At 45.0% G+C, this 26,454-nt stretch overlaps 1 protein-coding gene across 7 annotated transcripts in view; it reads right to left on the bottom strand.

The window, feature by feature from the left end:
- The window catches only part of GRB7 (growth factor receptor bound protein 7), a 674,120-nt gene that overhangs the window by 85,469 nt on the left and 562,197 nt on the right, over window positions 1-26,454 (bottom strand). For all 7 annotated transcript variants that reach the window (XM_078645666.1, XM_078645662.1, XM_078645663.1 and 4 more), the window contains one exon: window positions 4,444-4,585. In XM_078645666.1, the coding sequence (XP_078501792.1) occupies window positions 4,444-4,585 (142 nt within the window). The remainder of the gene's footprint in view (window positions 1-4,443; window positions 4,586-26,454) is intronic.

The raw sequence follows: 26,454 nt of genomic DNA, 5'->3' as shown, positions 1-26,454 counted from the left end.
CTGGCACTAGTCAATGCTTTGGTCTCTCTCCAGTAGGACCGTTACTAACCAGCGTTACCTAACCTCTTTATTGGTGCCCGGTAAAGTCAATCGGCAAATTCTTTTGTGTTTCTATATCCTATGATATAATCCACCCGACCGGCCTCTGAAACAGCAACATATGGCTCGCACCAGCACAACCGACACAGCGATCAAGTACTCTTCATGAGAGTACTCCGCCGATGCAGTGTTGGGACTGGCTAGTCACTGGTCCTGCAATAAAATGCAACCTCCCTGGCTGATCCAGAGTACAAATGGCCTTCGTTTGCCAGTAGGTAAGTTTGTAGCTCATCATGGCCGTTTGTATCGGTGCTTACCAAATATGTGACTGATTGTACAAAGAGCTCCTCGACAGTGTAGCATTCCACTTTTCCACGAATGAGCTGTGGTAGCTCATCAAGCCATAGGGAGTGCTAATTTATTGGTACTTCCTTTGATTTATGGCTCTCCTATAGTTGACCTACTCTACGGGTAATTAGAAGATTCTCTGGCTGACACACACCTCTCAATTATTCTACAAAAAATAATGTCTCCATGGGTATGCTAACTGGGTCACACTAGTAAGCACCAGTGTGTACACCAAGTTCTAAATAAGCAGCTCCGAACATAAAATTACAATAGGAAACCATAGCCTGCTGTCACAATTTTATGAACCATTCCTAATTCACATCATGTCATCCGGATCCATAACATTATCTCAAACAATAGAAAATGAGTTCTAAGATCACTGAAAAGTGACATCCTTAGGCGAAGCCAGCAAAGCCTGGAGAACCATTAAATGTCTGTAGAGCCACTGTATGCCTGTTTCTAAGGCAGCACAGAAACAACTTACAACATGGATGGAGGCTTATGGAATTGTGTATGGTCGACATGGCAGAGTAAATGGAGAGCAATCTGCTGGAGACGATTCTAGACGAGAGAGAACCTATGCCCTTTAGATTTGAGAGCCATCTTGAATTGATCACTGTGAGCTACCATTAATGGTATGCATTCATTCCTTGTGGAATGTAGTAAAACAAGACCCTAAAGCACAACAAAGGGATTGTCAGTGCTCTATTCACAGAGTAAATTTACACACACAGTTATTCAAGTGTAAATCTACTCTCCCATCTCAGAGATACTTTACACTTTTTTTGCTATTCACCATTTCTAAGTTTAAAGTTACTCCCCGGAGCAGACTTGCATGTCTCCACCTCCTGTTGGAGCATCCTAGAACAGGATTTACTACTAGTTACTTTCCACACATAGTTCAGAGCTCTTGCGTTGGTAAAGTATAAGAAAACGTATTAACGCCTATTATGCTTTAAAACAAGATTTAAAATGTATTTTAGAAAATATTGTTAAATAATTGTACATTTTATAGAAAAATTTTTTTCACAACAAACTAACTTAGGTGTTTAATAAATAATTATTTTAAATATATTCATTTAAATTTAAAAATAATATTCCTGAAGAATAAATGAAATAAAAGTATTTAAATTGTATACACATTTATTAAAAGTATGCATGGCATATATTTGAAATAGTAATAAATATTTAACAAAACCCTTAAAGTTTTTTTTATAATTTTACCAATAATTTTTTTTATTATATTTTCAATAACAAGCATGTACATTGCAGTACATTAAAGCGCTTCCAAGAATCTCCTCAAGTGTGGCCTTTCCTCTTTCTGTGAAGGAGCTTGTTCGTTATACATACCCGCGTGGTCACCAGCGACGCGCATCAAAGGCTCCCGCTTTTGCAAGAGGCTCTGTTTCTGCTGGACACTGTTCGCAGTTGCTTTCTCTCCGGGATACCGGGATTTACAGGGCCCACCACAAATCACTGGAAGAAGTACGACGGTGATGATGCCACTGTGCAGCACGTCGGGCTTGGTATTCACCAAGCCCCCGCCAGAAAGGATTCCGGTGACAAGTGGTTGAAGCGGTTTGGGGACTTAAGGAAGCGCCGCTGCCCATGCGTGTTTTGAACTCTGAGGGGGCTATTCTCGAACTTTGCAGCTTCATTGGCTCTCCCACTCCATATGCGGTACTTACCAGAATTTTGCTGCTGCATGCTGGTACCTGTAGGCGCTGGGGCTCTAGTTGACCACAGGAAGTATATGCATCAAGACAATTTTGAGGTGGGAGTGGCTGCTGTCCGCGAATGAGGGGAAGGCTGGACATTTAAAACCTTCGCTCACACCCCTTCTGCAAAACACTTTCACCCGGCGCTGAAGAGGCAGACACCGCCGAAATGCATCCGCCACCATGGGTGTCAGAATTTTCTCTGTGTGGGTAGTACATTAAAGCGCTTCCAAGAATCTCCTCAAGTGTGGCCTTTCCTCTTTCTGTGAAGGAGCTTGTTCGTTATACATACCCGCGTGGTCACCAGCGACGCGCATCAAAGGCTCCCGCTTTTGCAAGAGGCTCTGTTTCTGCTGGACACTGTTCGCAGTTGCTTTCTCTCCGGGATACCGGGATTTACAGGGCCCACCACAAATCACTGGAAGAAGTACGAAGGTGATGATGCCACTGTGCAGCACGTCGGGCTTGGTATTCACCAAGCCCCCGCCAGAAAGGATTCCGGTGACAAGTGGTTGAAGCGGTTTGGGGACTTAAGGAAGCGCCGCTGCCCATGCGTGTTTTGAACTCTGAGGGGGCTATTCTCGAACTTTGCAGCTTCATTGGCTCTCCCACTCCATATGCGGTACTTACCAGAATTTTGCTGCTGCATGCTGGTACCTGTAGGCGCTGGGGCTCTAGTTGACCACAGGAAGTATATGCATCAAGACAATTTTGAGGTGGGAGTGGGTGCTGTCCGCGAATGAGGGGAAGGCTGGACATTTAAAACCTTCGCTCACACCCCTTCTGCAAAACACTTTCACCCGGCGCTGAAGAGGCAGACACCGCCGAAATGCATCCGCCACCATGGGTGTCAGAATTTTCTCTGTGTGGGCAGTACATTAAAGCGCTTCCAAGAATCTCCTCAAGTGTGGCCTTTCCTCTTTCTGTGAAGGAGCTTGTTCGTTATATATATATATATATATATATATATATATATATATATATATATTTTTTTTTTTAAAGGTTAAATCATTTAATACATTTTAACAGTATATCCTAAAAAGATTTTATTAAGTCAATGCCTTTGTTATTTAATATGGGAGTGTGTTGCAGTATCTGTGAGTCGTGATGTGTGGTGCTGGACTTTTTCCAAGGCTGGGCTGGAATATATTTACGACTGTTTTGGGAACTTTTTTGCAGTGGTAACTTTAAAAGTGCAGTTTATGAATTGCAATGGCCTTACACACATGGGTGGGTGTTTCTGCAGGTCTCTTCCTAAACCTTTCCTTACTCCTCTCTAGCCCCGTCCCATGTATGTACTTTGTTCAAAGAAATCAAGCCTGTGACAAAGTGCGAGGGAGCACGAAACGCGTCGGCTCATTGATAATTTGTGATGTGTTACCTGTGCTGCAGCTCTCTGCCAATAAACGTGGAAAAAACCCATCTGTGTGAGGCGCTTTCGAGTGTGGGCAAACTCTTGTTGGATATATATATATATATATATATATATATATATATATATATATATATATATATATATATATATATAATTTTTTTTTTTTCAGCCACAATACCCTGTCCCTACCACATTCACTACTGAAAGGTAGACTTATGCCTTCAGAGATTTCTAAACTTGTAGTAAAAATCTCGGCATAGAAAAGATAGACGGGGCTGAGCTGTCTGCATATAGGTTTGTGAACTGCATTTTGTAGTATGTAGTACTAATCTAGTACTCCTAAATGTACCGCAAGATGAAGGTTGAGAATAGGGTCATCCGAGTATAAATGTCAAAGTGAATGCTACTGACAACTTCATACACACACTGGGGTTTGCACACACTATTGTCGTCGCCAGGTCTGAAATTATTCGTCCATATCTTTGTGTTGAGAGACGTATGCAAATTTCTATATTTACCTATATATAGGCACTAAAATTCAGCTATTTGGGTTGATGGGAGTCTGTGCTTCCAGGACGTACATCTCAGTGTGCATGGTGCTTTGCTCAACAGTAATGTTTACCCCATCCAGGGGCCTTCTGCCCGCGAGGGACCACTTACTCATACACTTAACATCTTACCTACCCTAAGGTCTTCTATGCTGAGCTTGCTGTTACCCACTTTCACACTTGCCCAACCACCCCTACTCCAACTTCACCCCCACATACCTTAATACACCTTGGTCCGTCCGCCAAAAGCCTCTTTATCCTCACTCACCCTCCACTGGCTTGCCTGCAAGTTCTACCTTGCATTGTCCTGTCATCCCTCACCCTCCTCACCCGCACCCTTACCCCCTGTGTGACCTTCCCTCGCCCACCCACCTCTCCTGGAAGCCAATCCCAGATAAATAACAGGTACACTTACATGAGGGCCACCTTCCTGCTGCTGTGCCCAGCCCGTGGTGGGACCACTCAGGTTGGGGGATTTAGCGGGGCTGCACAGTTCCGGGAAGGGGTTCGGGATGGCAGGCATAGAGGAGGGCCTGGGAGTTTCTTCCTTCAGGTGTCTGCAAAGAGAAATTAAAAGGGTAAAGGAAGGGCATAAAGAACACCAGAGCACTGCACATACCTATATTAAGTCTGTTCCTGCATGTGCAAACAAGAGGTTTCCTTTACCCACCAGACCTGCTCAGTTCTCCACATAAAAAATCTTATTCTTATACCTGTGAGTTATATGTGCCCCAATAAAAGGGGCACTTGAAAACAAGTAGACAAACAAAACTGCAGAATGTGTCCCGAGAGCTTTCCAGAGACTACAGAAGTTCAGACAGTGCTTAAATTTGTAAAATAAGTGCCAGGGCCCTAACCAGGATGCCACTGCAGCTTGCACCACCCATTGCCCTGGTCATCGCTGCCAAAACAACTACTTACCATCTCTCTCGCCTGCAAGTGCAACAGTTCAGATTTTCCAGATTCCTTAAGCTAAAAGGAAGGCTGGGGAGGCAGGTATTAGCAGTTTTTAATGTATATTGTATTCATAAACCGTTGTTCTACTCATCTCTAAATTAGATGAGCAGCGGCACTATGTGGCAGACTGTCCTAAGGGCCGAATTGACAATTAAGTGCCGGTGTCCAGAACAAGAAACCAATTAAGTGCCTGTGCGGAGCACACAAATCACCAGCTCAAATTAAGCACAGAGTTCAGGAGAGGAAGAAGCACCTCTAACACTGCCGGGCAGCAGTTGTTGGAAGTGGCACTAAGCACATGGTTGAGTGCCCTCACGGCCTGGTCCACTCTGGTGTTCCATGCCCATGGTCACTTACAGCAGTGGCGTAACAAATCATTAAGGCCCCCCCTGCAAGATACTGCAATGGGGCTCCCAAAATACAATCACACTGCCTCCCAGTGGCGGCTCCCCCATTGGGCAGTGGGGGCGTCACCCCACTGCTTTCTCGCGGTGCTAGCAGGCAGTAACATAAACGGTAAAAACTGCCAGTTATGTTTCTGCCTTCTCACACTGAGAGAAAGCAGAAGTGCCTCTGTGCCTGGTTGGGGGCGGGCGGGTGAGCTGTCCTGCTTGAGGGCAGTGGGGAGCCGGCCAAACAGTCAGTACCCACAACAGTGGGTCAGCCACTCCCCCCCTGCCCTCAAGCAGGACCGCCCACTCTCCCTTTTTAGGTTTTGCCTGGCGAAAAGATGCGCTCTGCGCATCTTTTTCGCGCAGGCGAAAACCTGATGAGAACTGTAGTGTGGGTTTGGGTCGGCCCTCGTCATTCATTGGCTGGCTCCATAAATGGAGCCTAGCCATTGGACGAGGGGCCTGTCCGTCAATGCCGGACCAGATTCGGGGGCGTTCCCGAGATTCTTTGGCTTTTGCCGACGTCAGCTGAAAGCCGGGAACGCCCCCGAATCTGGTCCGGCATTGCCGGCACTTCTGCGTCTCTCCACTCTCAAACACCATACCATTCACATTGTGCCCACTTGCAGCGCTTCAAAGCCTCAATAGGAGGCGTTGCTGATGGTGACCCGAGTAGTTGTGTAAACCTGCACACTCGTAGCTTTACCAGGCAATGAAAAGGCGTCATTTTAGGATTATTTCATCATGTGGGTAACACAGAATCCCTGGTATTAGCATATTTGATTATAATGCATCCTGTAAGCGCCCGGTCAGCCTCCACCTATGGATCTAGTGAGTGTGCCAGGCAGCTGAGTGTCCCCCCACCAGGTCGGGATGCCTGTAGGTCCTGCTCAATCGACTCCCCGGACTCTCTGTTCGCTCCTTGTCCACAGAAGCGTCTTCCACTTTTCTGCTCCCCATCGGGCCGCCCCTGGGAGGGGCCAAGGGCGGGCCCTCCAGCACCGGCAGACCCTTTCCAATGTGAACAGAGCAGGATCGAGGCAGAGCCAAGGTAAGAGGGCACGGAGTGTGTGTGTGTGTGTGTGGGGAGGGCTGGCTGAGAGGTGACATACAGGCGCGAGGGCATGGGCACCGGAGATGGGGTACACGGTAGGGGGGGGGGCGGCACGGGTACCAGGGCATGTGTGATGCACCCAGCTGTCAGGCCGTGCCCAGACCGCAGTAGTGCACCAAATTACAAGGGCCAGGCAGGGCATGTGACTTGTTCAATTTATGCCGTATAAGCTTCAGTTACTGGTGGCGGGGGGCATGGCGCTATGGGAGGGGTGTGTCGTAAAATCAGTGCGCTGTGCTGGTACCCCACAGTGGGCAGGTCTCCCAAGGACTTCCAGAGGACGCCTCAAATATCCCGTCACCTGAGGCGTTTACGGCGTGTTCATCCTAGAGTGCCCACTGAGCCTGGCATGACTTGGCACCATCGTTTGCAGGGGGGTACCGCGCCAACTTACTACCAGCGTGGCAGGGCCGCTCCAGTATGCCTCGTGAACCACATAACTTGCGAGCAGGGACAACGCATGTGGGCATGACGTGTAGAATCAGTGTACATCACACGCCTGTGCAGGGCACTAGCATAGTGCTGCAGAGTAAGAATGCCTACTTGTGAAATTGTGCTGCACATCAGTAGCGTTGTGCTTAGATCCAAGCCCTTCCAGCTGTTCTTGCCCAGGATCACACTGTGCGACCGGCGGAGTGCATGGCACGCCCCACGGTTTCCCGCACGGCCTCCCGTGACAGGTAAGGGCTGTGGTGGATGGGCCATGAAGGCGGGCACTGTCTGCCGGCCTCGTGTCTACGTGTACGGGTTCGTCTGCCGTGTTTCGAAGCGCCCCATTCCTCGAGTCCAGCTTCAAGGCGCCGCTCGAGAACGGTCCATGCCCCCTCTGATGTGCTTCAAATGTCAGGTTATGCTTTTAAGAACATGCTTTAATTGTAGAAGTTTTTTGGGGAAAGTAAGTACTTGTTTTAATACAGAACAGTACAAATGCTTATTGTAAACTTTCGATATATTCCTTTAGAGCTCCCTAGCGGAATGGTCTGGCACAGTTCTGACAAGGGGGTGGCGGGGGCGCAAGCTGTGTCTGTGATGAGGCGCCCCTCCCCCACACCTGACTTTATGAAAAGCTAAGATATTGGATTTCTATCCCGCAGCCGGGTCTCTCCAGCGGGGTGTGATTTGGGGGACCCATGTGAGTTTCCCCCCCCCCCACAAGCCTGCATTCCTTCTCCGCCAGAGCGGGGAATTAAAACACGGGACACCCGCGTGCTGCACCGAAATGGAAAGGTCAGCCCCCGCCGCGTTCTCATTTCGACCCCCTCCCCCCGGTCTTTAATAAAGCCTGTAGCTTCTGCTGGGTTAATCGGTCTGGTGCGCAAAATCTGATCTGTCGGGTGGTACATATGTACATCAAACGTGATGTACATATATATCCTTTCAAAGCTTACATACCACCATACTGCAGAGGGACCCGTCTGACAGACCGTGCAGCGCTCGGGGATAACATAAAGCGCGCGTTCACCCCAGGGGTGCTGAATAATGGATGTTTATTGTTAACCCCTCAGTGGTACTGATTTTATCGACCTCCAGAAGGATGAAAGGCTGAGAGGGTCTGTCGGGATTTGAACCTGTGACCATTAGGTGGCACACGGGTCCCTGCAGTGGGCGCAATAGTCCACACACCTCCAGGGGCGCGAGTTGCAGGCGCTCATATGTGTACACCTTTGCGGAAGTGTCACTTTAAGGATTTTGAGGGCCCTGGAAAAACCTACTTGTGCCTATGTGTGCCCTTGTTGCCTGCTTGTGTCTCTGTGTGCCCCTGTTGTCTGCTTGTGCCTCTGTGTGCCCCTGTTGCCTGCTTGTGCGTCTGTGTGCCCCTGTTGCCTGCTTGTGCCTCTGTGTGCCCCTGTTGCCTGCTTGTGCCTCCGTGTGCCCCTGTTGCCTGCTTGTGCTGTGTGGGTGTGTGTGGAGGGCTCTGTGTGGCTGTGTGTGTGGGGGGCTCTGTGTGGCTGTGTGTGGCTGTGTGTGTGGGGGCTCTGTGTGGCTGTGTGTGGGGGTGTGTGTGTGGGGGCTCTGTGTGTGTGTCATTTGCGAGAGATAAAGCTAGTGGCATTGTAAATGACAATGCCATTTATTTATGTTAAAAAAACATAAATAAAAATAATGTCAAGAGCAATGCCAATAGCTCTAACTTTAACAAAGGCAAAACCATTGCATTGTAAATGCTTGTTCTCTATTCAGAGAAAATGTCCCGGCTGGGGCGCTCGCCTGCTGCGCCTACCAGTGTTCCAAGATAAGTCATGTTTCTCTGTGTGCCTGTTGGTTACCGTGTTTTGCCTGATTTTGGTCATGCTTGGGGGCTTGCAAACTTGGTTTTACTATGCTGACACTCTGTAAGTGTATTGGTTGATCTTGAGGATGCCTTTTCCCCCCTGTTTTGCCTTCTATTTTACCCCCCACAAAGTGTGTTTTGATTTGAACATTGGACGCTACACGGATGTCCGCTTTTCTATAGCGTTACCTCAACCGATGTCCGCTTTACTTTGGCGCTAGCTCAACCTATCCTATACCTTGTAACCTTTCCCCTTCGCCTACTGGACCGCGGGTTGGCGCTGCCTTCCCCTCCCCCCCTCGCGCTAACCATTTCCATGGCTAGATTTCCAGCCTTGCTGAAACCCGTTACCCCTGAACTCCCGCATCGTATCTGGCCGCCTTCCCTTCCCGCTCCTACCGCTGACACCGGGAATCCCTTTCTTCGCCGCATCCAGCACGCGTAACACGGAGACAGAGACTCTCCGTCTCTTCACTCGCCTGGACCCAACTCCGCTCCTTCCTCTAGTCGGAGACTCCCCCCTCTCTCCGCTTTCCCGTTCACACGCGCGGTCTATGGACTGGAATCGGCTCTACTTTGGCCCCTCCGGCTCCCTGTTCCCGGTCACCTGATGCGACCGCCATTTTGGATAGGGACTGTACCTATCACACGCATGGAAAACTATCGGCCATCTTTTGGACACGCAAAAGAGCCAGTTTGACGGTTTTCCCTCGGGACTCCAGCGTCGATCCACAAAAGCTTCGTGCTCCTCACATATTGTTCGGATTTAACCCCTTTTCAGCAGTTTAACTCTGTAATCTGAGTTTCCTTTAAAAAAAAAAAAAGAGCGCTTAATAATAATTACACTATACTTTATATAATATATTTATATTTAAGGGCACCTCTAAATTGATCCTCCTTATATTCACTATGGATCAGCCAGATTTGAGTGGAGACTCTGTTGATTTAAGGATTAAGGACTCAGTTGACAAGGCAGTGTCTACTTTAGCCACGCAATTGGGTAAAAAACTCGATGATTGTATTGAGAGAATGAAAGAAAGACTGTCAAGGGACAAAGATACAGTTGCTCAAGTCTGCTCTTTGGAGGTAGACAGATCTGGTTCCATACCCTCGGGTAGTGGTGTAAAGGCCAGTAAAAAGAGGAAGCATGCTGAGGATGTACCTCAAGGCAAAAGACCCCTTATGCTCAAAGGCAAGGAAAGATCATCTCATACGGAGATTATGAAGGCCATGAAAGGGGAACGCAAAGTTATTATTTGCGATGAATCCTCCAGTAGTAGGGACATATTGGTCTCTTGTTCCTCTGATTTTCAGACCTCCGAGGAGGAAGACGAAGTAGATGCTAAAAAGGCCAAAAAAGAGAATGCGGATTCCCTCTTTGACCCCTTAGGGGAACAAATGTTTGACCCTAATTCAATTCAGCATCCTCTCTCTCCTCAATGGGAACCAATCAAACACGTGGCCGATTACGTCCAGTTCTGGATAAGAAGGGAAATATCTAGAGAAGTAAGAACAAAACTGAGATCGGAGTGCCCCAGACCCTCCTTACCTAATAAAGTTGCTCTTACCCCTGAGCTCGACTCTAAAATGCTTACATTCCTCAACAAAATGGGTAGAGACCCAAGACGAGGCCTCGACAAAGGTCTGAAAGGCTGTCAAGATCGTCTCTTAGACGTTTTTGGACCTTTGACCAAAATCTTCAACACTTGTGAAGAGGCCTATCTACAAAATGGCATAATTGACCCAATAGATCTTCGCCAATGGATACAAAGAGCTACCTGCCTTTTAGGCAATGCTAATGCCTCCCTTTGTGTCGAGAGAAGAAAGAGCCTCCTGATGAAGATTGACCCTAAACTAGCCGAATTGGCTTCGAAAGAATCTGGCGAAAGGGCAGACGGAATGCTCTTCGGTGAAGATTTCGTTAAGGAAATGGCCAAGTATGCAGGAGCCTTCAACTCCATTCAAAAAGTACAAAAAGACATTAAACGTGTTTTTGGATCGGCCGGGAGGATGCGGGGCCGTTTCCCCGGCCGTGGCTCTGGTATTTCAAGAGGCTCCTTCTCCAGAGGTGGTTTTAAATCATCGTCTTTCCAATCGTCCACCTACTCCCCTAACTTCTTTCCACAAAGACAAAGAGGGGGAAGAGGAGGCAGATACAGAGGAGAAAGAAGAGGCAGATATCAAGGTATGTTTGGCAAAAGACCCTTCTTCTACCGTTCCAAAGGTGGGTGGCAGACTGGCCTTGTTTATAGACAATTGGAAACGTATCACAACAGATCCATGGGTTCTTCAGACTGTTTCTGGTTACGTAATAGACCTAATTGCTCCCCCAATTCAACTAAAGGAACCTCCCCTCCTAAGATTTGCAATAGATCAGGAACATCTAGTTTCTCAAGAAGTAGAAGAATTATTAAAGAAAGGCGCGATAGAAAAGGCAGACCCTTCTCACAGGGGGTTCATAAGCAACCTCTTCTTAGTCGAGAAAAAAGACAAGTCTATGAGACCTGTTATAAACCTAAAAGAAGTAAACGAATGGGTGATATACAACCATTTCAAGATGGAGGGTATCCACATGTTGAGAGATACTCTGAGGAAGGGAGATTGGCTAACTCGCCTAGACCTAAAAGACGCCTACCTAACTATTCCCGTTTGTCGAGATCAAAGAGATCTCTTAAGGTTTATTTGGAAAGGCACCATGTGGAGGTTCAAGAGCCTCCCCTTCGGTCTGACATCTGCCCCTTGGTGCTTCACCAAAGTAATGCGCCCGATCGCGGCTTGGCTGCGTTCAAGGGGAATAAGACTAATCATCTACCTGGACGACATTCTCATTATGTCGGACTTCAAAACTCAAGCTCAAGAACATACCTCCTTAGCGGTAAGAATAATAGAGGAACTGGGTTTTATAGTGAACAGAAAGAAGTCCTGCTTGGTCCCCAGCCAGGAAACTATTTTTCTGGGTTTTCAGATCTCGACCTCGGATTGTGTCTTGAGGTTACCTATGGAGAAAGTGAGAAGGATTCGCAGGGAGGTCAGGAAATTGCTTTCCAGGGACTCAACCATTTTGAGACAAGTGGCAAGGGTTATAGGCCTGCTTACAGCCTCAATCCAAGCGATATTCCCGGCACCTCTGCATTACCGAGCAATGCAAAGGTTGAGGACCTTGTATTTGAACAGAGGTGTAACTTATTCTCAGAAAGTAACTCTAGATCCAGAATCCAGGGAGGAACTAGCCTGGTGGTTAGAAAACCTCGAAGCATGCAATGGCCGTGCAATATTCGGTCAAAATCCAGATATGATTATAGAGTCGGACGCGAGTCTTCAGGGTTGGGGCGCAAGATGTGGTTCCTTGACTACAGGAGGAACTTGGACAGCTCAAGAGAAGGAAATGCACATCAATTACCTGGAATTGCTGGCAGGATCTTTTGCCGTGAAGTGCTTCACAAAAGATCAAGTGAAATGTTGCATTCTCCTAAAGATGGACAACATCTCTGCGGTCAGATATGTGAACAAACTAGGAGGCCCTCGCTCGAAGGCCCTTGCAGATCTGGCGAAAGAATTCTGGCATTTTTGTCTGAACCAGAATATCATGGTCCTAGCTCAGTATTTGCCTGGCGTGAACACCTCCATCGCCGATTGGAATTCACGTCAACTGAAAGACTTCAGCGATTGGAAACTCAACAATCAAATCTTTTCTTTATTGGACAAGATTTGGGGTCCCCTTCTCATAGATCTCTTTGCGAATCGCACCAATGCTCAGATTCAGAGATTCTTCAGTTGGAGACCAGATCCAATGGCGGAGGCAGTGGATGCTCTAATGCAACCATGGATAAACTCTCCTTGCTATGCGTTTCCCCCCTTTGCTCTTATTCAGAGAGTCCTTCTCAAAGTCAAAATGGACAAACCACAAATTGTCCTAATTATTCCCTTCTGGCCCTCTCAAGTTTGGTATCCGGATCTCCTAGAAATGCTGATTGCCGACCCGGTACTTCTTCCGGACATACCAGACTTATTAACCAACGCCTCGGGAGACTTTCACGATTTAGTCCTTCAAGGTCATCTCAGACTAATGGCCTGTTTGATTTCGGGAGAGCCTCTCAAATGTCAGGCTTATCTTCGGAGGCTTCGAATCTTATCAAGGACTCTTGGGCACCTGGAACCTCAAAGGCTTACAGGTTGGCTTGGAAAAAATGGTACTGTTGGTGTACTTCAAGGGATTTGGATCCCTTTTCAGCCCCTCTAGTTGAGGTTGTAAACTATCTCTCAGAAATTTTCCTTGGGGGAAAAGCTTATAGTACCATTAATATCGCTAGATCAGCTATCTCTTCGGGTCACGATTTAGTCGATAGTCTTCCTGTTGGTCAACATGATGTCGTTAGAAGGCTTTTAAGAAGTGTAAGAATTAAAGCCCCTCCTGGAGCTAAATACTCCTCACTTTGGGACGTGGATTTCGTTTTAAAAGAACTTATGTCCTGGAGCGAAAATGAATTTTTGTCTCTCAGGGATCTGTCTTTGAAATTGGTTATGTTGCTATGTTTAATTTCATTTCGCAGATCTTCTGATCTGAGAGCCCTAGAAGTTTCTGCTCGCAGGTTTGTTCCAGAGGGTGTTTGTTTCACCATTTCCAAAAGAACCAAAACTATGTCTAAGACTATTTTCTACCCCAGATTTGATGACTGTAGAAAACTTTGTGTTGTGAGATGTATACGTGAATATGAAAGCAGAACAGAATGTCTGAGGGCAAATTCCGAATCACAATTAATTATTTCCTTTAGACACCCTCATAAGGCCGTTTCCCCTCCTACTCTAGCTCGCTGGGTTAGAGAGGTGATGTCTAGGGCGGGGATTGATTTATCCAAATTTGGGGCGCATTCTGCTAGAGGGGCTATGGCTTCAAAGGCCTTCTTCTTAGGTGGTGGTTTATCAGCCATCCTGTCATCAGCTGATTGGTCTTCTGATTCTGTTTTTAAGAAGTTCTATTTCAAACCTCTGGACTGCCCGGTCTCGAATATTATGGCAAGGCTTTAAACATGCATAATATTGGCCTCCGTGCCTTGCCATAAAATTCAGATTTTCCACAGTTCAGTGGGTTGAAAATCATGATTTTATTAAAGACACGGAGGCTGATATTATCCCTCCCTGTCTTTTTTTCCCACCCTTATAACTTCTGTTTAACTTTTTCAGGTGCTGGTAATAAGAAGTAATCTGCTATGGATTCTACTCTGGTTGGATTCCAAATTTCTTAGTTTTACTCAGTTCTTCATGGATTAATTCTATGGACTGTTCGCAGCTCGAAGAAGGAATATGGCTGCCCTTCACAGAACCTTGTTGACTTTAGAATGTTATCTTTTAATTCTAAATTCTTTGCATTGTTTGCTGTTGCTGCTGTGAGTTGGCAATTAAAGAAATATGCATAATATCAGCCTCCGTGTCTTTAATAAAATCATGATTTTCAACCCACTGAACTGTGGAAAATCTGAATTGGCCTGCGTTGCGTAGGGGTGGGAAGCTGCCTGCTGGCTGCTTCCTGCACACAAAAACCACCACTGGGTTTGGGCTCCCAACAGTAAGGCCAAGCCACTGACCAATATTAAACAACTGCCAATACTGTTTCCTCGAAATCAATGCTACACCACCATATTGGAATTTAACACAACACAGGTACCCGACTTCTCATTTAGTCTGAGTTAATCTTTTTATTTTATATCATATATCAAAAACGATTTCTTTCGTTGAGTTTCACCAATTTGACATTTTTACATCTTATATTACACCAACAACAAAAACATCATACATTGAAAAACAATTATTTGCATCATTTAAACATTCTATCATTCATCCTAATCAAACATTCATACACCACTCTCTTTCATACACACCACCAAATATTTATTTGCCTAGCACTTCTAAAATCATCTCATCAATATTTACAAAGCCATAGAAACTAATTGGACACCAATTGGTATATATTTTTTTTTTACAAGAAATTTTTGTCTATTTAGTGATCTTATGGCTTGAAACTGAAATGGTCTATGCGTTTCGAACTCGTATTTGGTATGAAGTTCTCATCAGGACGCAATATGCTTGTCTCAGTCAAGCCTGTCTTTAAGGCCTCGACGCTGAACAATCTCACTCAACCATACACAGTGCTGCAGTGTCTGCGCAATATGGGGACCCTTATGTTGTTGCTTTCTTGGTCTTTAATTCAATCGTCGCGGAGTCCATTGAATGAAATGCCGTTTTTCACTTGGTCTGTGCTTCAAGCGGAGCTCAGAGGTGTGCCCCGAGCGCCCGCGAGGATTGAATTAAAGACCAACTGCGGCCTACTGTAAACTGGCCTGACGTGTTTGTCGTGGTGCAAACAGACTGCCAAGCTTCATCACAAATCAATACAAAAATCTGCAGAATTACAGTAGGCCTGGTTGCCTTTCCTTCCGGGGAGAATCGGAATACTTCACTATTCTTCTGAAAACACCAATACTCTTCCTTGAATTCCTCGTGCCAGTTTCGGTACTCCTTTTTTTCTGAAAATGTCCTCGGCTTTGCATTCTAAAGCAGCCGTCCTAAAACGTAACTAGTTTAAGCCAGAACAGCTCACAGCAGAAATTGGAAAAAGACCCAAAACGCCACCTTCTCCATCCTCTCTACTGGCCCACCTCCCCCCCCCCATCTCCCCACGCCATGTGTGGGCCTGATGTTAAGCCCCCCAGCCCAGGTGACAAACTGACTTGCCCCTTTAAAGTGTGTTTTATTAATACACAATCCATAGATAGATGAACACAGCATGAGCCCACGTGGGCGCATTGTTATACTTACATTTTGGCATTTGCTACCAGTGTTTTATAGTTTTATAGCAAGCATAAATAATATATACATTAATATTACACTAGCCTGTGGACATTTTATTGACCTTAGAAGAGGGAAAAGCAAGTTTGTCAATAACCATCTTACTGAAATAGGAAATTAACCCACTGAACCACATGTATTCACTGATAGGAGAGCGCAGTCGGCTTTTGCTGCAGAGATCTGTGATGCTATATATAGGTTTATTTTTAACCACTGTAAATTGCTTAGAGGGTTAATACGCTTCCTGCAGAGCACTGGATGGGATATGCAGATTACAGGTTTGAATCCTGATTCGATAACTCAGTGGGTTTTGCCTCTCTTTCCAATCCAAAAGCCCTGAGATTTCACGTAATTTCTGGAGAATCGGAGGAGTACACAATATAGATGACTTTGAAATTTGAAATGCTTAGTCAACCACTTTCACTCTTTTTGTACCTTTCGTGAAAAGACAATAGTGGCATGCACCATCGTAATGTTAAAAATGAAGGAACTCAAGCCTGGTGCCAGTCGGTTCCTTTCATGAGAACAAGGTGCCAGGAGAGACAGTGTGCAAAGCTGCAGAGCACAGGTGTCTATTCAGAGCCCCAGGACATTTGTTTTCAATGAAAGACGGTGAAACACCACCAGGATTCTACATAAAACACAAAGTGCCTATCAACAGGAAATTATATATGCCTCCATCTTTGGGCAAAAGGTGTTATAAGTGCATATGAAGGCATTGCTTAATTGGAGCCAGTGGTTTCAGGCCAAGTACACAACCAGGAATCCTGGCTCTTTATACTAAACTTCGTAATCTTGGACTTATTCCTCCACATGCCGCAATCAATGTTATCCTACAAAAGTAGAAACTCCCAGATGTGAGTTAGTTGATCTATACATTAAAAACAATTAACAAGCGATAGAGTCACTGTCTTTGTTAGGACAAATTCACAATTGCTTTATTAACCTTACTGCTTGCTCAAATTTACTTGAAAATGCACCATTTGCCCACTCTTTTTTCAAACTTTTCTTGGGGGGAAAACCCACCCAAACTCCCCGTAGGTGGTTCAGGTTCGCTCGCTACACTCGCTCGCTACAGTGCTGTACAACAACTGTTTAACGCATCACCACTTTCAAATGTCACCAGCCGCCACTGCTGCTATCCATCTTGTCCAGGTTACTTTTCTCACTACTCACACCAGCAACAGGAGCTTCAGTGATACAATTCACATAAGAAATATGAACATTCTCCTCAGTCATGGGGACTGCAGGATAAACCAATATTTGATTTAAAAATGGGGAGGGAGGTGAAAGACTAACTTTGTCTGTCACCGGTCTCACAAGAACTTAAAACAACACAGCCTTTGAGAAAAGGGTCTTCAGGGGGTAACTTTGTTAGGGATATGCATATGGAAATGAAATCCATTGAAAACGAAATTAAGACAAAACGGTCACTTAGCTCTTAAAAACTATGTACTTTTGTTATCATGTGGAGTTACACATTTTGCTATTTTGACAATTGTCCACCTAGTGTTCTGCTGCTTACGTACCACTTGTTAAGAAATACCGTCTCGAATGAGTGTGCTGTTGTCTGGGAGACACGATGATACAGGAGAACTTAGCATCTTCATTTATCAAATTATACAATTTTAAGCAAGTCACTAAACCTCCTGTACCTTGTGTTCCCTGCCTGCAGGAACTAGGAGAGTCTAGAAGGGTTTCAGTTTGCAGCTGAAGTATAAACACCACCCACATTTTGCAATTAATGGACAATCAAAGAGGTGCAAGTAGACGATTGTTCCTGCCTCATGACGGTTTGGATAAATATGGTACCAAACAGTGTTTTTTACAACAAGGTTAAAAAAAAAATAGCTAGTGATAATGTCTCACACATTGTGCTAAAAGGGACTGTAAGGAACATCACAGTAATTGAGGGGCTCCCAGAAGCCTTATTTCTAAGCACATCTTGTAAGTGCCTTTCAGAATACTAAGCGCTTCCTAAAAAACAATCGATGTACAAAAGTTCAATATTTCTGTTAAGATAAATGCAGTGCTTAGACTGTCTCTTTGCAAATTATTAGGCCAATAACATTAATGTGTAGTAAAAAAACATACAGGATTTGATCGTATTGGTCTATAATATTAAGATCTTGCATTTATATAGCACTTCGTACCTCTCTTCTGCCATTTCTAAGCACTGTGAATAACAAATATTGCCCAATCAATATTACTTAATTTAATGCCTTCAGCATAGCAGGACGCAAGTCAACAAACTCGACCCTAAATTATTAGAGCGCTTTACATGAGGTCCCATACATTTTTTCCCCTGTGTTTAAGGCACAGGGAGATTAACTTCTTTGCCCAGAATCACAGATTAATGAGCCAACACCAAACTCGAGCCTGGTTCCCCAGTTCCAAAGTAGGCATCTCTGGCCATAGCGCCACATCCTCTTCCCACACTCTTGACACAGAGGGGCTTATTATAATGTTGGTCGGAGTTTCCTCCGACCGCTGGCAGAAACGGGACAGACAACCATCGTTCGGCGGTCCTGACCGCCTAATTACGATGTGGGAATGCGACTGCACATAGCACGGTTCCATTCCTACATTTCCCTATGGGAGCATGTGTTACAGCCGTAAACTGGCCATAGCACAAGCTCCTATTGGGAAATGGAAGGTTGTGTTAATGCCTGCACCACGTGGCAGGCACCTCAAGGTGCAGGAATCAACAAGGGGGCACCATAGGTGCCCAAACAGCCCCCAACTGGAGACCGAAAACAGAAGGGTGCCCTGCTAGGGGCCCCCAAACAAGCTTTCTGACAGTCTTTCCATGTCAGAAAGCCCAGCATGGAAAGCCTATTGGAAACTGTGCATCGTAATCCGGACCGCGTAAAATGGCATCCATATGGATTACAGGCCAGTTTCGACTGGCTGACGGGCTCCTTGAGCACGTCGGAAGCCAGCTGGAATGACCGGCTGGTTTCAATTCCAACCGGCTGTATTGTAATCAGCCAGATGGAATTCCAACCAACGATCTCGACCGTAAAGCCTCGGACCTAAGGTCGGAGGCATTACGACAGAGATCGTCATAGGTCCCAAAGTCTTGGCCTTCAGATCAATACATTTGTTAGTGTAAGTATTCTATTCATTGAGCCACCTACCCAGGAATAACGGTACCAAATCTGATGTTGTTTTAGTTTCTTGCTAATTTTATATGCAAACATGTGCCCATGTTATGCTAAAGGCCTTCCCATACATGTGCATGAACATTCCTTTGTGGTGCTCAATAAGCCAGTGATGGTTTCAGTGCCTGGGTCTGCTCGGGGATCCATTGCTAATCATTGTAGCACATTACTCTTGTATGTACAGACCTTACGAGGGAAGACATCACTTGTATCCCTTAGTTAGATCTACTGCCGTAATGCAAATTTGAATAGCACCCCTGTTCAGCACATACAACAGGCAAGCCACAACTATGCCACACAGTGCACAACCTGGATCAACATGCCAATCTACTTATCTGTCTACTTCATAAAACTTGGCATGACTATTTGAAGAGATCAGGGGTCACCTTGTATCCACATGCTGTTTTATTTTCTAAGATTCTTGCTTAACTTTTCAAAATAAATTTGAAAGAAATGGAATCAGCTGGTGTGCACTGGAGGACATACCTATCAGCAGTGCTTAATGTGTAAAACAAATAAGTGCCAGGGAACTTGTCAGAAGGCCACTGCAGCTTGCTTCACACATTGCCCTGGCAGCGCTGCCAATGATATTACCTACTCAACTAACAATCACACTACCACACATACGATTATTCAGACTATTTAAGGCTTTCAAAGATTTAAGAATGGCTTGAGGAGCATGTATTAGTTATTTTTAATGTATATTGAATTAATAAACAACTGTTGTTCTGCTCATATCTAAATTACACAATCAGCACCACCATGTGGCAGCTGTCATATGTGCCGGTGTTGACTATTAAGAGCAGTTGGCGAGCACCGGAAACCACTGGTTCAAATTAAGCACTGTTTATAAGTACTTGAGAGGAGCAATCTTTGGTGAATGTAAGGATCTCAGGACATAGGGCCCCATGTATGAACCTATTTTGTGTGAGCAAACAGGCTGATTCGCATAATTGGCCCATTTGCAAATGCAAAAAAGGCTTTTCCTATGTATCAAACCCTATTTTGCGATTCAGTAACCTGGTACCGAATGGCAAAATGGGTTTGCGGTTTGGTATTTGGAAGGGGCATGTTTGGGGCGTCCCTTCCAAATACTGAATCGAAGCGGTTTGTATGGATGTTTTGTGACTGTGAAGGGGTCCCTAGGGAACCCCTTCCCCTTTGGGAATGGTGGCGAAAAAGTTTTTTTACAAGCAGGAAATTGTCCCATATAATTTGTTTGTTTGTCATAGCAAAATTTGCCCCATACAGACAATTTACTCTGCCTGAGCCTTTCTGTTTTCATGTTATACGTCCTTCCCACTAAGTTGGATACAGGCTTGTGTCCCACTTTAATTGTTTCTTGCTTTATTTTATATATATTTAAGCAACTGCATATTAAAAAAAACCATGTCCGGCTGGACAGCTGTAAAAAATAGTACTGAATGGGTCTGTATTTATTGTTAACTCACATTAACCCTTGTCAAGGAACCACTGTTGTTAGAAATAATTCAATACCCAAGGTCCCTGACCAATTGTATTTGGGTTTCCCATGTCTTTTTAACTTCTCTTCTAATCCAGCAGCAAGGGCTTCACCAAAGAAATCTCAGACCTCATGGCCTCTGCATCTATAAAACATACTTACCCGACCATTCATTAGAGGCTTTCATCACCCCTAAGGCACCACCACCAGAAAAGTAAAGATTTTCCCCAATACCTCCACAACACTCAAGACATCAAGCTCAGATTCAATCTAATGCTTGCTCCTGACACATTTGGAATGGACGGACCACCTCGCCTCCCCCTTCTCTCTCCTTCATGCCACACCAATCAGAGAAAAAACATAATGATCCTTCAAATACTCTCCACAGACTCTCTCCAAGAAGAACTCATCAAGCTATGCAACTCACGTAAGCCTTCACTAGCTGTTAACATACTTACCAACAAATACAACACTACCCTGAAAAACCATGTATTCTTCAATACACCACTGAATGTATGATCCTTCAAAATGAAACTTTTAAGCACCATGATAGTCCTGAGAGCATTCAGCGAACAGAAGCTCCATACAAATAAAGAGAAGAGGGTTGACCACAGGCCCCCATTGCCTTACTCAATTGAAAGCAGTGGGTTTTGCATACAGATTCCTTCTCAGTGGACCAACAACACGTGAACCCTGCTAACATCCTCAGGGACCAGCAAATAAAACTTCATACACACTGTGACAGCCCCCTACCACACCCACCAAATCCCTCAAACAGTAGACATTATCTTCACTGATAGATAAACTATGAGCCCCCATTGACAACACCAAGCAAACATCCACCTTGCTTCCTGTCCTCCTAATTATGTGCCCAAGTAGACAGACTTCAAACTTCCTCTCCCTCACTGACATTCATGTCTAACTCAAATCCATCACCTCTGGAGACACCATTGGACCATCAAACACTGAAATTCCTCCATGGACATGCCCTTGTACTTCGTCAACACTCCCTTAGGACAAAAACCCCACTGCTGAAAAAGACCACTCTAGACCCAGATGATCTCTCCAACTAATGCTTCATCAGCCAGGTACATTTTATTGTAACAGTCTTCAAAACAAACTTTTCTGCTAAGAAGAGGCTCAGCTGCCTTCTAAAAGATAATAGACTGATGTAAATGGGACCCCTCCAGATTGACCTGACAAGAGGCTTCCATGTGTGGTTTTCTGTGCTGTGGCAATGCACTTGTCGAGAGGGCTTATTGGCCACCCTCAGATCAAAAAGCTGGGGGAGTAGAAAGGGGCTGTGTGTCCCTTTGTTATGCCCCTGTCTTAGAGGGGTGTTCCATGGCCTGCCTTGAGCATCTGGAAGATAGGTCGGTGGTGGGAATCTGGAATTCAGTGCAGAACAAAGGATGTCAAACTTTTTTTTTTCGTGTGCCAAATGAACACCTTGAATTTCAGAAAAGGGGCCTGGACAAGTCTTATAAACTGCCCTTTCCAAGATGATGGTCTGTCCTGGACAACATCCAATTTCCTGCTACGTCTATTCCCATTTGTATCGTATAAAAATAGGCATTCCCAAGTGATAGATGAATCACAAAGAATTTCTTCCCTTATTTTTCATGACATTCTTTACCCCCTTCTTAATATTTTTGAGCCTGCCTTGGCTTCTAGTGGCTGGAACGTCAACTGGATTCCCCTTCTGGACATTCGAGCATGGCCCTTTCCTCTATCCTGATGTCGGCGGAGTTTCGAGTTATGGCAATCACTTCAGAATTAATCTTTATCTTCAATCAAGAGCTACACGATTGCTATGGAGGTTATTTTTTTACCCTTTGTGTATCTTCTGTGTAACTGGGACCCTTGTAAGGAGAACCCTGACGCTGCATGTTGGCACTGTGGCTACTGGGAGGTGTCGCCCTTTCCTCGAGCAGTCAAGCAGTGGACTCAGCAGACCTCCTCAGCATGCAGTCCTTGACATTAATCTGCATTCACATATTTATAACTAAAGGTCAGTGCTCACACTGAGTGGTATTACCATCGCAGAGTGAAACTAACTGGATGAACCACTGATTTCTGCTTCATGGGTTCCTTGTTTCAATCTCTTTACCGAGAAAAATTCTGGATTCCATAGACACATAAATATTTAAGGAGATTACTGCACAGATGTAACCCCTTGGGTTCTTTGTTTATAGCTTCTGCACTTGAAAAGTAAATATTGCATAAAATATACATGCATATGCATAATGAATAATAATGTATTTATGGTTATTGCTGAGGGAGTGGAATCATAGCCCACTTGAGGCTTCGCCTCTCGCGAGTCATGACCTAACCCCACACTTAACTATGGTAATAAATGGCATCTGCATATATAGTAAACATGCACAAATGTGTACTTACATAAACCTGTTTAGTGGTGCATGTTCTGTTCTAGACAACAAATCTCAATTTATTAATTGGCCCAACAAAGTCATTTATTTATGCAGTTTCGTGATTGAATAGATTACTTCATTATGCTGAAAAAGTAATCTGATCTGTCAGCACAAAAGTTTATGGATTTGGTATGGATTTGTTGGCGTCTAAGGGTGAATATTATATATTACATATCATAACTCTGTACAGTACCAATTAGCAAATGCTGAGCAACTGTTTGTGTATATATATATCTTAGTCAGCGATAGCGTCTCTGCAACTATGGTTAGGTCTAATTTTAAACTGAAAAGGACATTTTTCTTTTCTTTTAACTTAGTGCCTTTTGACAAAAGTGCTTAAAACGTTGCAATCAAATAGCAAAGGTTGCTACGTTTTGACATATCATGCTTTGTGCTGATCTGCCCGGGGGGTTTGGGGGGGGGGAGAGGGGGAGGGGTGGTTAAACATGGAGTTTGTCCTATTTAACTCTCATACGAAACGTTGCCCTTAACTGCAGCAAAATACGCTGAACGGAATTACATACATTGCATAAAATTAGAACTTTGGTCAGGGAAGAGGCCAGATTTGGTGTAAATCCGTTTCGTGGTTTTGGAGAAATATGGGTTACAAAAAAGCGGCAGACTGCCATTGAATACTCAAATTACAGCAATAGCTTGAATGTTGATTCACAATTGATGTGCGAGTTATGGTTTGCATGGTTGTGAGCTACAAACTGTAATGCTAACCATAACTGTCAAATTTCAGCAGTTTTTACGTTTGTTTTTTTAACCATATCTTTAACTGTAGTTTTGTGTTTTTTAAGAGAATTTATAGTTGAAAGACAGACAGACCGACAGAAAGGTTTATCTAAAGATAGATAGATGGACAGACAAACAGATATACAGGCAGACAGCCTAAAGCTGTGTCCAATGACCTTGCATTACTATAAAAACTGTACGGAAGTGTAACCTTTAGTACCCCCGCAAAATGTTGGCAAACCTATGCAATTTGTCTTTTTTTCATGTAAAAAGTTGACCAAAGATAAATTCCAATGCAAATATCCTTAAAAAGGGTCATCTTTTGTAGCATGAATGATATATTATATGTATTCAGTGAAAAAAACAAAGGTTACAAGGTTGTTATAGTTTGGAAATAGAATTAAAAAAACCTTAGAAATTCAATGACAAAACCAAAAGGTTACAGGGACGTTATAGTTAGGCTCAGATTTTATTCGTACAAAACCAGTGAAGTTACCTAGGCTAACTATAACTTACGCCCCCGCAATGCAGTGCTAATGACATCACATATGACATCACTCATGACCACTCACCTACTCATTGACAGAACCATTCACACACCCACTCCCTCACCATTACAGCCACTCACCCACCCACTCAATCACCCATACAGAAACTCACACAGGCCCTCACTCACCCATACAAGTACTCACAAACCCACTCACTCACGCATAGTCACTTACACTGCCACTCATTCATTAATACAGCTACTCACACCCTCGTATTTACCCATAAAGCGACTCCCTCACCCATATATCCCCTCACACACCCATTCATACACCTATGCAGTCACTAAGTCACCCATACAGCCACTCACACCCCCCACTCACTCTTCAATACAGCCACTCACACAGCCACTCACTCACCCATACAGTCACTCACACACACCCAATAACACATCCATACAGCCACTCACACACCCATACAGCCAATCAGACATCCACTTACACACAGATACAGTCACACAGCCACTCAGAGGAGATATTGTAGAAGTAGTATGACTAATTGCCAGCACAGAAAGAATAGTAATTTAACTATTATCTTTTTAGTTCCAGAAACGTTTAGGAAACACTTACACTCATTGGATGATGTAATTAGTGAGATCGCTAACCTTGTCATGAGTGATGTAATATGTGAGGTTATAAGCAGTGCATTGCGGGGGCGTAAGTTATAGTTCGCTCGGGTAACTATAACTGCTGAATTTCACTGGTTTTGTACAAGTGACATTTTAGCCGAGCTACAACGTCCCTGTAACCTTTGTTTTTTTCAGTGGATTTCTAAGTTTTTTTTAAATTCTATTTCCTAACTATAGCATTCCTGTAACCTTTGGTTTTTGCAGTCAATATCTAGGGTTTTTTAAATTGTATTTCCTAACTGTAAACTGTAACCTTTGTGAGTGGGTGTGCGAGTGGCTGTATGGTTCTGTTAGTGGGCATGTTATGTAATGTTATATGAATTTGTAATGTGCACAGCTACTCATGAGTTTCCCGGCGCGGTGCCTAGCGGGGTGTGGACAGTGAACTTCAAGAGAATAGATGTGTTTTCAGTTTCCTCTTAAACGCGACTTGGTCCTGGATGGTACACAGGGCAAGAGGAAGGGCATTCGAAGCAACCGCCGCCTTCACCGCAAACAAGCATCCCCTATCCTCTGAAACTTGAAACGGGGCACCTGAGCAAAACACAAGGATGAGGATCGCAGGGAGCGTGCAGGAACATAGAAGGAGAGACACCTCTGCAAGTAAAGAGGACCACATCCGTAGAGAGCACGGTGGGCCAAAGCTAATAATTTAAATTTAACTCTCTCCACCATGGGGAGCCAGTGGAGAGAACGCAGCTGATGCCGAACACTGCTCCTAGCCGAAATGCCAAATAGGAGTCTGGCTTCCGTATTTTGAACCACCTGCAACTTCTTCAGCAGGTAACCAGGGATACCAGCATAAAGGGCATTGGCATAGTCCAGCCATGACAGAATCAGCGCACAGGTGACCATTTTTCTCGCCGCCTTGGGTAAGAGGAGGAAGAATCTTCTGAGCAGCCAACCAACTTCATGATGTGTGTCGAAAAAGAAAGACATTCATCAAACCATACCCCCAGATGATTTTTAGCTGGCTTCCCTGACAAGGTAGGTAATGGAAACTCAGGAGGCCAGAGCTGCTCTCGAAAATTAGGGGGGGATTTGCCAAATAGCAGGATCTCTGACTTTTCTTCATTGCACTTAAGCTGCGCCTCTGCCAGCCTTTTGAAGATAGAAGATAGGCAATGTTAAACCAATAGTACAGTATTTGTCCCAGGTAAAAAGCAGCTGGGTGTTGTCAGCATAGGCCATCACCTTGGCCCCCAGCTCCTCTGCCAAATATATCAAAGGAGTGACATAGATGTTGAAAAGAAGGGGGCTAAGGGAGGATCCCTGGGGGACTTCCATTGTTACTGGCTGAGAGGAGGAGGACGGTGGGATCCAGATCTGCTCAACCCGCCTCTCCAGAAAGGACCGGAGCCAGGCCCACACGGCACCCGACAGACCAATTTTTGCCAGACCCGACAGAAGAAGTGAGTGTGGGACCGTATCGAACGCCGCCGAGAGGTCAAGTCAAATTAATGCAGCTCTCTCGCTGGCGTCCACACACTCCCGGATGGCCTCCGCCACCTTAACCAGCACTGTTTCTGTACTGTGGGACGCCTGGAACCCCGAATGGGCTGGATGCAGGAGAGCCTCCCTTTCCACAAAATCCGTGAGCTGTTTATTAACCACCTTCTCACACACCTTCGCCAAAGCAGGAAGGAGGGAGATAGGCCAGTAATTCTCTGGGCAGAAGGGGTCCAATTACTGCTTTTTTAGGAGTGGCAGGATCTTAGCCTGCTTCCAAACCTGTGGTACCACCGCTTTCTGGGGAGACATGTTAATGAAGGTATTCACCTCTGTATTTGCGACCCCTGCAACTGCTGCCAGTATCCTAGCAGGACAGGTGTCCGAGGGAGAGCCAGACTTTAGACCCCTGAAAATTTTGAGACAATC

This window comes from Lissotriton helveticus, chromosome 5_1, assembly GCF_964261635.1.
Source record: "Lissotriton helveticus chromosome 5_1, aLisHel1.1, whole genome shotgun sequence".
Lineage (NCBI taxonomy): Eukaryota > Metazoa > Chordata > Amphibia > Caudata > Salamandridae > Lissotriton > Lissotriton helveticus.
The sequence above is the reverse complement of the archived record's forward strand: the minus strand, read 5'-3'. Positions and strand labels throughout refer to the sequence as shown.